This window comes from Pipistrellus kuhlii, unplaced genomic scaffold (assembly GCF_014108245.1).
Source record: "Pipistrellus kuhlii isolate mPipKuh1 unplaced genomic scaffold, mPipKuh1.p scaffold_m20_p_81, whole genome shotgun sequence".
Lineage (NCBI taxonomy): Eukaryota > Metazoa > Chordata > Mammalia > Chiroptera > Vespertilionidae > Pipistrellus > Pipistrellus kuhlii.
The window spans coordinates 257126-268129 of NW_023425586.1; the positions used below are offsets into that span (position 1 = coordinate 257126).

General features: G+C 53.7%; 2 protein-coding genes across 2 annotated transcripts; both read left to right on the forward strand.

The window, feature by feature from the left end:
* The first annotated feature begins 1749 nt into the window (after nucleotides 1-1749).
* PHETA2 (PH domain containing endocytic trafficking adaptor 2) lies at nucleotides 1750-6688 on the forward strand. The gene is made up of 3 exons (XM_036425483.2): nucleotides 1750-1902; nucleotides 3080-3162; nucleotides 3716-6688. The coding sequence occupies exon 3, from the start codon at nucleotides 3729-3731 to the stop codon at nucleotides 4506-4508; it is 780 nt and encodes a 259-aa protein (XP_036281376.1). The 5' UTR covers nucleotides 1750-1902; nucleotides 3080-3162; nucleotides 3716-3728; the 3' UTR covers nucleotides 4509-6688.
* On the forward strand, nucleotides 6609-10274 carry SMDT1 (single-pass membrane protein with aspartate rich tail 1). Its single transcript, XM_036425513.2, has 3 exons — nucleotides 6609-6794; nucleotides 8644-8784; nucleotides 10037-10274. Exons 1-2 carry the CDS (start codon nucleotides 6609-6611, stop codon nucleotides 8779-8781), a joined length of 324 nt encoding a protein of 107 aa, XP_036281406.1. The 3' UTR covers nucleotides 8782-8784; nucleotides 10037-10274.
* The last annotated feature ends 730 nt before the right edge of the window (nucleotides 10275-11004 follow it).

The window sequence follows — 11004 nt, forward strand, 5'->3', positions numbered from 1 at the left end:
TTATCACATTCCTTAGCTCAGGATACTGTGGATACTGCATTTTACCGTTCTGTCTCTCAACCTCCACGTATGTGGGGGTCTCTGAATGTCTCATGATGTGGGGATGTCATTAAATCCGGTTCTTTTCTCTTCGTAACCTTTCTCGTGTTGATTTGATTGTGTGGCCAGCAGGAAGAGCCTAGAAGGGAAGAGGAACTTTTTTCCCCTCCCACAGACTTCTTACAGTACGGTCAGCGGCAGGGAAAAGAGGTTTGAGCTGAGACATAACTGGTAGGAAGGAGTCCCAGCAGTTAGAGCTGAGGGGTAGGGATGAGCAGGAAGAGCCTTCTGGGCTGCGGGAACCGCAAGGGAGGAAGCTCTGAGGTGGGAACAAGCTCGCAGACATGGTTTGAGCTTCCTGGCTCCCAGGGGCACAGGGAAACCCCAGCCTCCTGCACTGGGGGGCAGGGGTGGGGACGGGCAGCAAACCTTATCCTCAAAAACTGACTCTGTCTTTGCCAACACTTTATTTAGCACAGGTTCATTGTGGGAATTATAATTTCAGAAGTCAACAGCATATCTCTTAATAAACCATACTCCCAAAAAATGACATTAAATCACACCAATGTTCCAGGCCAGGGGAGGTGAAGGAATAATGTCAAAATCTGAGGTGTGGCATTTTTCCATGAGGATTCTGGAGAATCAGGGACCGATTAAAAAGCTGATTTCCAGCCAAAACCGGTTTGGCTCCATGGATAGAGCGTCGGCTTGGGGACTGAGAGGTCCCGGGTTCGATTCTGGTCAAGGGCATGTATCTTGGTTGCGGGCATATCCCCAGTGGGGGGTGTGCAAGAGGCAGCTGATTGATGACTCTCATCAATGTTTCTAACTCTCTATCTCTCTCCCTTCCTCTCTGTATAAAATCAATAAAATATACTTAAAAAAAAAAAAAAAAGCTGATTTCCAGCTGCCAGCCCAAGGGTAAAAGTCCCCGCTGCTAGAGCACTGTTGCTAGGGAACCAGAAGGCCAGTGTTAGCTTGGAGGGCTGAGCTGCTGGAGGATTAACACTTCTGAGACCACTGCAAGGTTTAACACCACAACCCCCATCACCACCACCACCACCACCACCTCGGCTTGGTCACTGGTAGGAGCAAATGTCCCAAGGGCTTTGGAGAGTTTTTAAGTTACAGAGTGTCGCTTTGCCCAAACCGGAACCCTCAAACAGTCCTCACCTCCTCAGTATTTACAGTAAATGTCCCTTCTATTAGGTCCTTAAGGATAAGTCCCCAGCAGGCCCAGCAGCAGCGAGGCCATCCTGACTTCAAACTTATATCAAAGCAACTTTTTTGGGGGGGTCATAAGCACGTGGATTAAAACAACTTCACTTAAGCCATAAGCAAGTAGATTGACTTGAAATCATATTTCGCTAACACACAACACAGGCCTACCGGTTGGGCCTGGGGGTGGCGCGGGGCTTGCAGGCCATTGGGAGTGTCACAGGGAGAACCAGAAAAACCCCGAAGCAAAGAAGGGGTGACTCCAGGGCCCAGTGGCGTGGCCAGGAAGCTCAGCCGGGCCTTGCAGGCTGGGTAGGAGCCCGCCCAGAGGAGGGCCCGGCTGGGCCTCCCGGCTGGGCCTCCCGGGCTGGGCCTCCCGGCTGGGCCTCCCGGGCTGGGCTTTGCTGAGGGAGAAGTGGGCGGGGCAGGGAGAGGGGGACCGCAGTGGGAAGAGGAGGCCTCGGAGCCCTCGGGCGGGCGGGGAGGAGGGGGTGGAGGTGAGGGGTGGATGAGTGTGAGGACGACAGACGGCCTGAGGCGGGGCCTTGGGTTCGAGGCCGCCAGCCCCTGACCAGCTCTGTGGCTCAGGCAGGTCTCGGCCTCTCGGGCCTCAGTTTTCTCCCCGTGAAGATCGAGGGGCATCTGGTGAGTCCTGGACGGGCAGGGAGGGGGCAGCAGCTGGAGCCGTCCAGGCAGGTCCCCCGGCGGCCGCGGGAGCGCAGGGTCCGAGCCGGGATCGCCCCGGGGAGCGGCCGCAGCCCAGCACCCGGCCACCCGCCCAGGCTCGGGAGGAAGCGGCCCGGGAAGGCGTGGCCGCGGGGACGTGGCGGGACGGCCCCTTTGGCCCCGGGAAACCGAGAGCGCGGCGGCCGGGCCCGGCGAGCGGGGGAGGTCCCGGCCGCTGCCCGCGCTGCCCGCTCTCCGCCGCCGCCTCCCGGCCGCTGCTCCGAATAAAGGAGCCGGGAAGCCCGTGCGCCGGCCTCCCTCCCAGTGTGCGGCCGGGCTTCGCCATCCTGGGCGGGTTTTAGGGGCATCCCCCCTGGCACACGGCGGGGCGGGCGGGTTCCCGACCCTCTCCCTGCGCCCCGGGGCTGGCCCAGGACCTAGTGCGGCCACGTCTCTCTCCTCCAGCTCCTCCGCCCCCCGCCCCCATCCCAGGACCCAGTTTGTTTCTCTCTCAGCCCTCATCGTGACCGGTCCTTACAGAATTTAGTATTCCGTTATTTTTAATGAATGCATTATTGTTTGTGTTTGTTTCCAGTGTCTCCCGCTGGAATGTGGGCTGCGGGCGGGAGGGCCTTTGTGTGGCCGCTGGGCATTCCCATCACTGCAATTCTTCCCGGGCAGGCTGGTATGGGCTTCTCCCTGGAGCCGAGCCAAGCCCCTGGCTGGGCACCCCGAGGCTGGGGCAGCACTGCCAACCCCAGGGAGGGCTGTGGGGTGAAGGAAAGGAAAAGAAGGGACTGTGGTTGGCCCATGCTGGGTCAGACCACCCTGGTGGCCAGGAGCCGCTTAGATAACGTGCTCAGGCAGGCCCCTCAGATTAGGGGATTAAATTAAAGCCCACAAGTAAACTGAGGAGAGCTGGGAGGGAAAAACGGAAGCTCTGAGGGCACTAACAGTGACGGAGCCTCGGAGGCCCAGACCACAGGAGCCCGCCCGTTATTGCTCCCAGGGGCCTGGCCTGGGTGGGCGGTTCGGTAGGGGGTTATCAGGGCCCTGGGCAGCTTCCTGGAGGACGCAGTGGCTTTACGGGGCCCCAAAGTTGGAAGAGTTCTCATCCTTTAGGACAGGCTGACTGGGTTTGAGAATTATTTTGCAGGCGCACTGGAGATCACGTGGTCAAGTGGTTGAGCCTTGTGGCCAGACCAGAGAGGCCCCCGCCTCCCGCTAGAAGCTCTGCTGGTAAGTGCGTCACGGCCAAGGCTTGTCCCGGAAGGTGTGAGGGAATGAGGGGACCACGCTGTGCTCCCACTGGCGCTGTGGTTGTGTGCAGTTCACCTTCACTGCTCCCTGCCTCAGTTTCCCATGACCTAGAGGTCTAACCTCAGGGTTGGCACTACGGGGTCCCCAGGTTAGGGGATGGTGTAAGCACAATGGTTTCAATAGACCTGGGGTCCATTTCCGCTCAGCTGGGCCGGCTCCTTTGGATTTTAAAAAGCTGTGTCACAACCCTGCCTGCCACACCTCCCGGTCTGATACGATCACATCCTCCTTCTCTCCTCTGACGTCCAGTGCTTTCCATGACCCTCACAATAACCTTTGAGAGAAAGGCGGGGGGGGGGGGATGGAGGGGGAAGGCAGCTGTTTTCCCAGGTGAAGCCACTGAGAGCCTCGAGCAAACAGCCGGGAGTGGAGGCCACAGGGCTGAGCCCAAGCCTCCCCCGGAGCCAGCACTCCCCGCGCAGGGACACGGGCGACCTCCCTCCCTGACCATGGCCGCCTCTCTTGCCCGCAGTTCTGATGGCGCCATGAAGCTGAACGAGAGGAGTGTGGCCCACTATGCGCTGAGCAACTCCCCGGCAGACCACAGGGGCTTCCTGCGCACTTGGGGGGGCCCGGGGACCCCGCCCACCCCCAGTGGCGCCGGCCGAAGGTGCTGGTTTGTCCTCAAGGGCAACCTGCTGTTCTCCTTCGAGACTCGAGAGGCCCGGGCCCCGCTGGGGCTGGTGGTGCTGGAGGGCTGCACGGTGGAACTGGCCGAGGCTCCGGTGTCCGAGGAGTTTGCCTTCACCATCTGCTTCAACGCCCCTGGTGTGCGTCCCTACCTGCTTGCTGCCGATGGCCCGGCCGCCCAGGAGGCCTGGGTGAAGGCGCTGTCCCGGGCGAGCTTTGGCTACATGCGCCTGGTGGTGCGGGAGCTGGAGAACCAGCTGCGTGATGCCCGCCAGAGCCTGGCCTTGCATCGCCACTCCTCCTGGAGGGCCGTGACAAGCCCCTGCAAGCCCCAGCCTCCCGGCCAGCGGTCTCGGGGCCTGGAGAACGGCCACACCCTCTCCAGGGAGCACAGCCCTCAGGGCTTGGTGGAAGCCGGGGGCAGCAGGCCAGCAGGGCGGGGCTTGGCAGAATGTGAGTTGCAGGGCCCTGCCAGCCTCCTCCTAGGCAGGGGCCAGAGCCCCGTGTCCCCTGAGACCTCTTGCTTCTCTACCCTGCACGACTGGTACGGCCAGGAGATCCTGGAGCTGAGGCGGGGGTGGCAGCAGAGGGCCCGGGGGAGCCAGCCCGAAGGTCAGCAGCAGGAGGAGCCCTGAACTCGGACCCTTTGGGTCCTGCCCTAGTCCTGCGGGTCAGGACACCAGGGCCAGTTCTTTTTTTAGGAGTTTGATGTTTACTCGTTTCCAAAGTTGCTTTTTTTGAGGAGGTTCTCCAGGATTCAGATCCTCCCTCACACCTGGAGAGAACCGAGGCATCATTACTTGTAACCCCTTCATTTCCAGAGGCTCAGAAAGCAAAGGTGGCTTGCTCAGCAGTCGCAGAGGGTGCCCAGTCTCCTGACACTGCGGCGGACTGCCCCTCTCTTAGGGGGTGTTAACGAAACGGAGAAAGTAGGGAATATCACCTGCCTACAGGCCAGGCTCAGCCAGTCCCCAGCATGGGAAGTTTTGTGTGCATTTGAAAACGAGACGTTGGCTGCAGTGTTGGCTTCAGACGGGCAGAATCAGAGAAAGTGGATTTATTACATCCTGGGGGTTTCTGGGGCTATGCTCTCCTGAGTGGTGGGGAGACGAGGCATGTGAGCCCCATCTACAGTCTGGGAGGGTCCTTTGGGGGAGAGGCCTCCTGCCAACACAGAGGGAGGTACTCTGCTCAGAAAGTGCTGGGCCCCGTCCTCTCTCTCCTGACAACAGGCGGTGCTGGATGCTGACCCAGGAGGGACTGGTAGCTTTTATGTCAGCAGAAACCCTGACTGCATTCGGTACGCAGCTGCCAGCTCCTGGGCGGCCCAGAGGGAGGCTGAAGAGGTGGGCAGGCAGTGTGGCTCCCCAGAGAAAACCTGTTTTATGTGGTTCTCAGTCCTGGGCATTCTAGGAGCTTGGGCACAAGACTGCTGGTGCCCCGTGATAAACCCTCTCCTGTCTGGCTCCCAAAGAGGACTTGTTCACAGTCCTGCTTGTCACCCAGTGGGTATCTGCCAACACCTTCTCACTGCCACTCTCACTAGCAGGCCAGATGTTTTCTTTTTCGATTATTCTGGCAGGCAAAGTGGCTGGCTCTAGAGAGCCAGAGGCCTGACTAGGCTGATGCCCTATGGGCATGGATGCAGAGACTGCGCAGAAAACACCCCCATCCCCAATACACCATCTGCCCCTTAGCTTCTATCACTGGGGCCTCGGCAGCCTGAACAAGGCCCAGCTAGCCCTAGAGCAGTGGTTCCCAACTTTTTCTTGGCCGTGTCCCACCTAAGCACCTCTAAAGTCCTGATGCCCCCTCTCCTGTGACAAAGAATTCTTATTACTGAAAAAGTGAACTCCTATGCACGTGGAGGAAGCCTAAAAGGCCACTAACTTGATCTAAACAGGCTTCCAAAGAACATGGCATCATGAAAGAAAAAAATAAAAGAACGAAAGGAGAGTAGACATAATGAAAGAAATTATTAAGAAATTTCTTAAGGACAGTAGACATAATGAAAGAAATTACTAAGACATAATAGAGAACTGAAATACATAAATATGTCGCAATATATATTTATAGACTGTACAGGAGTTCCCTAGAACCATAAGAAATGCACAAAATTCACTGATCATGACTCTCGAATTCCCCCTTTAAAAATCAAAATGTGCCCCACGCTGGGAACCATGGGCCTGGAGGCTGAGGGTCAGTGCCTTAGGGTAAAGGCCGGGAGGCTGAGATGCGGCCCGGGGGCCAGACCTGCTCCTGCCGGACTACTTTTCCACGAGGAGGGGCGCCTTCTCAGCCCTAAACGGAAGCTCCACAACCTTGTTTACATAGACATTCCAGGCCTCTCTCTTCCTTATTGTTACAGTAACTTTTGTACGATTAAAACACTACGTTCTTTACTCCGCTCTTCGTTTACTCAAGTTTATTTCAGCAACCACCGGAGGGTGCTCCGCCAAGTTGTCCGGGGAGCGAAACTGAAAAAACCTGACGAGCCCCCCCACCGACCCTAACTAGCGGCCCGCCCCACCGCCTGGGCGTCGGCGGCGCCCTCGTGACGTCACGACGTCGGGCTGGCCCGGCGCAAAGGCCTCCCTCCCACCGCCGCTGGGACTGGGCGCACTGCGCGACGGCGAGGCCGGCCTCTCGGCGGCTCCGGAAGCCTCGCGAGGATTGAGGCAGCCTTCTTTCGGAGGGCGTCGCCGGGGCCAGCCGCTAGGGTCCGGGTGCCGGGGATGGCGTCCGGAGCGGCTCGCTGGCTGGTATTGGCATCTGGCCAATCTGGGGCTCTGCGGAGAGGACTGAGCTTGAAGAAGGATGGAGCTATCTCCGCCGGACGGGGCGGCTCAGGTCGGAGCCTGGTATCGTCGAGGTCAGTCATCGTTACTCGCAGCGGCGCCATTTTGCCCAAGCCGGTGAAAGTGAGTGTCTGCCTGGAGGCGGGGCAAAGGTGCCGAGGCCAATCGCAGTGGGAAATGTGTGCGGGTCGGCTTTGATTGATAGGAGCAGTGGCCAATCAAACGGCCGTCTGAATCCGGAAGTCGGATCAAGGGCAGTTTTGCGCTAATGCGCTAATTTTGACTGGTGAGAAGTGGGGTTGGGTCCCAGTGCTAAGCGGGGTGTTTATAGAGACTGAAGAAAACTGAGAGCATTTTGTACTATCTTTAGGAGCGCGGTGTCTAGATCCACCTCTGGTGCCAGAAGACCCGACTTTATGAGTCCAATGTAAACAAATCCTGTAACCTCTCTGCCCTACCTCAGAGTTGATGGGATCATATAACGAATTATGAAAGGACTTTGTAAGTGAAGTGTAGGTGGGACGGGACTTACCTTTTTTATGAGTTTTGACTTAGTACTTAAGTCATGTGATTTGAAGTCCTGAGGGGTGTGCAGGGGATTATTACCGTCGATGTGCTTACAGGTGAAGAAGGGCTGGGACGGAGGCGCTGGGACGGGGGCGGACAGAATGGTGTCCAAAGCTAGCAGCTGAGTTTGGTCCTGGACACTGGTTTCCTGCTAGTATAGCCTCCACCAGGTCCTATTTTTTCCGTCACTGAATGCCTTCACATGTCAACACCCCGGGCTTTCTAAGTAAAATATAAACACGCCTTATACAAAACAAGTTGGCTTTTTGACTCCCCAAACCGTGTGGGGATTTCAAAACAAAAATTCTTAAAAGCTAGGCCGGCCTGTGCTAGTTCACACAGACAGGTGAGTTCCCAGCTGTTTCATAGCCAGACGCAAGAAGTGCAGGGTGCGCGTAGGGGAAGAGATGCCTTATAAAAAGACATATCTGAAAAATGTTTGAAACCCCATTGGAAAATACAAGAGAAAATGTTGAGATTTTACGAAACAACCCAGTCCATTTAAAAAGTTAGACTTTCAGTGTAAAAAACATGCTCACTTTTCAAAACAACTGTTTCTAAATTTTAATTTGGTGAAATAAAATTTGCCATTAGGAAACCTGTTATTTCAAGAACTCTAAAGAATATCTTTTTTGTGTACATCTTTTTATAATCCATTTTCATGTATATAGTGTCTTCAAGTAAAACTGAACTTTACTTCCAGAGTCTAGCCCTCTTAGTACTTTCTCACCTGTTTCTCTAAGTATCTGCAAATAATGACCATATTGTGCTCCAATTTTTATTTTATTTTGAATCATGTTTTTATTGATTTCAGAGGAAGGGAGAGGAAAAGAGAAATACCAATGATGAGAGAGAATCATTGATCAGCTGCCTTCTGCATCCTCCTCCCCCCACTGAGGATCAAGCCCACAACTCTGGCATGTGCCTTGGCATGTGTTCATAGGTTGAAGCTCAACCACTGAGCCACACTGGCTGAGCTTTATTTTATTTTTTAATCCTCACCCAGGACATACTTATTGATTTTAGAGAGGGGGAAGGAGTAGAGAGAGAGAAACATCGATGTGAGAGGTAACATAGATTGGTTGCCTTCTGTAGATGCCCCGGCTGGGAATCCCACCTGCAACATTTCAGTATACAGACGCCGCCAGAGCCACCAGCCAGGGCATGGGCTCCAGTTTTCAGATGTCTAGAATACCTTTATCTTTCCTTTCTGGTATCCACTTTGATGGCCATAAAATCACTTACCTCTTCTTATAATTTTCGCTCTGAGTTTTCCCAACGACTTTACAATCAAGTTTAAGATGGGGCTGGAGTCCATAGGAGGGAGTGACCATGGGAGGGCAGGCCTCTGCACCTGGCACAGTGGGCCCTGGCGCTCACAGCCACCGCTCTGACCCCCCCGCAGATGTCCTTCGGCCTTCTCCGGGTGTTCTCCATTGTGATCCCCTTCCTCTACGTGGGGACGCTCATTAGCAAGAACTTTGCCGCTCTGCTTGAGGAGCATGACATCTTCGTCCCAGAGGACGACGATGACGACGACTAACAGGTGAGACTGGCTGTTCCCTGCACGGGCCAGGAGCAGAAGGGGGTGGAGTCTGAACTGGTAGTTTGGCCTGGGGGACACTTGAAGTGCAGACCTTTAATGAATTGACTCATTTGGTAGCTACTGTTTTTAGTTTGCCTTTTCTCTATGTAGGATGAGGGAAACTGTCTTATTGACATAAATTCACTGGGATTTCTTCCAACTAGGTTGGACCACAGCCAGACTACCTGTCTATCTAATTTAATCTCTTATCTATTTATTTTTATCCTTACCGGAGGATATGTTTTTATTAATTTTTAAAAGATAGAGGAACAGTGTGAGAGGAAAACTATCAGTTGCCTCCCGTACCTATCCCAACTGGTGATCCACAAACTTGGTGTGTCCTGACCAGGAATCGAACCTGCAACCTTTGGTTGTACAGGACAACACTCCAACTGAGCCACCAGCAAGGGCTCATTTGCCCTTCATGTGCCTCGTCCTCACCACCCCAAAATTTCCTAGACACTTACACACTCACTACAAACAGCTTAATTGCAGTGCTTCAAATGGAAATTTAGAAACTGTAGATTCTCACCATGGACAGCTCTGATTACCAAGCTCTGCACCAGCACAGCCTGTACATGGTCACCATGCTCATAAACCCTTCCTCCAGTACACGTCCCACTCAGCTTCCTGTGTTGACTTCCGGTGCTCTGATATGCATTGTGTGGCTGCGTTATTGTCATAGATAAAGATACTCCTGATTCTTTAGTCTGGTATTCAAAGCTTGCCATGATCTGGTCACACCTATGCTAGCCTCATCTTCCATGTTCCCAGCGTCACACCTATCCTTAGTGCTCACCAGTTCTTGGATCATCACTCGCAAGCACTGGCTCATTGTTCCTCCCACTTAGAAGACAATGTCCACTGCTCCATTTCCACCGCTTCGTTCTCTTTGATGAAGTCTTCCCACATTCCTCCATTTGAAAGTGATTGCTCCTTCTGACTGGCCAGTACCTCTCTGGTGACCCTCCATATTATGTTTGAACTCATACACCCCAAACTCTACTAGACTGTGAGCTTCCTGCTGGCAGGGAAATGATTTTTATACATTTAGGGCCCCATGCCTGGTCTGTGGTGAATGCTTAGTAAATGTACGAATGAATTTACTGAAAACCGCTTCTCTCCTGTTTGATGGGACCATTCTGGAATTCTCTCTCAGTATGTGGATAAAGGGCTGCTGCTGCCCAGTTCATGCTGCTTTCCTTTCTTACAGGTGCTGAAGTTCAGGAAAGAGAAAGCCCTGACTGAATCAAGAAATGGTGATGCTTAGCCCCTCCTCCTTGCCTATCAGCAGAAGGGACTAAGGAAAGCCCTCAGCCTCCCAACTCCAGTGAAGCCTCCTGCACGGTCCATGACCACAGCCCTCTGTCCCAGCGCTGGGAGGTTCCCCGAGGTGTGCACTCCACTGAGCATAGCCAGATGATGAATAAACACGACAAATGCCAACTATGTATGAGTGATGGCTGGGTTTCTCAGTATGAGTAGGTTCTAGCTGTTGTAGTTTCTTGTCTCTGCTGTTTGTTCTCTAATAAGCCATAGATTGACAACCCAGGGTCTCCAGGCCTTTATGGATCCATAATTATGGGGCCTGGCACCTATTTTCATGATTAACAAAACCCCAACAGAAACTTTTTCCTCAGTAAAGCTGCACAGGCTAACTAAACCCTCAGACTTTTGTGTGGAATAACACTGGCTAATCATCACATGCAGTCTATCAAAGCTTTGGTTATTAGTTTAAAACTACAAAATATAAAAATTATTATTTTAAAATTTGGTTTCTTAGATGAAAATAGAATGTTGGTGCTGAAAAATTTGTGAATTCTAAGGGTGACTATAGTGAGCCCTTCTCCAGCTGTTAGACCGTCCAGGGAAGGAACGGAGAAGACTGCTGTCCAAAGCAGAGGTCCCTTCACCTGGTCCAACACTTATTGTCACTTGGAAGCTGCAACTGTTTGCAAAAACAGTTGGGATATTTGTTCTCTGGGTGTGCACTGAACATGTGTGTCCCAGTGGGGAGCCTAATTGAGTAGGAAGTTCGTTTTATTTTAAGGACCCCTGCTTGTTGCAAACAGAGGTTAGGCCTCTGATCAGCCACTTCCTCCAAAACCCAGGGAAAATAGCCCTGTTTGTGTTCTCTGCTTCTGTGCCTTAGAGCTGCTCTCCTCCCTCTCCAACAGCAAG

What these genes read in the sequence shown, in the direction of transcription:
- PHETA2 (XM_036425483.2), top strand. Translation starts at nt 3,729, where the DNA reads ATGAAGCTGAACGAGAGGAGTGTGGCCCACTATGCGCTGAGCAACTCC.
- SMDT1 (XM_036425513.2), top strand. Translation starts at nt 6,609, where the DNA reads ATGGCGTCCGGAGCGGCTCGCTGGCTGGTATTGGCATCTGGCCAATCT. An exon ending in TTTTGCCCAAGCCGGTGAAA is followed by an intron (nt 6,795 to 8,643) that starts GTGAGTGTCTGC and finishes ACCCCCCCGCAG; the next exon opens with ATGTCCTTCGGCCTTCTCCG.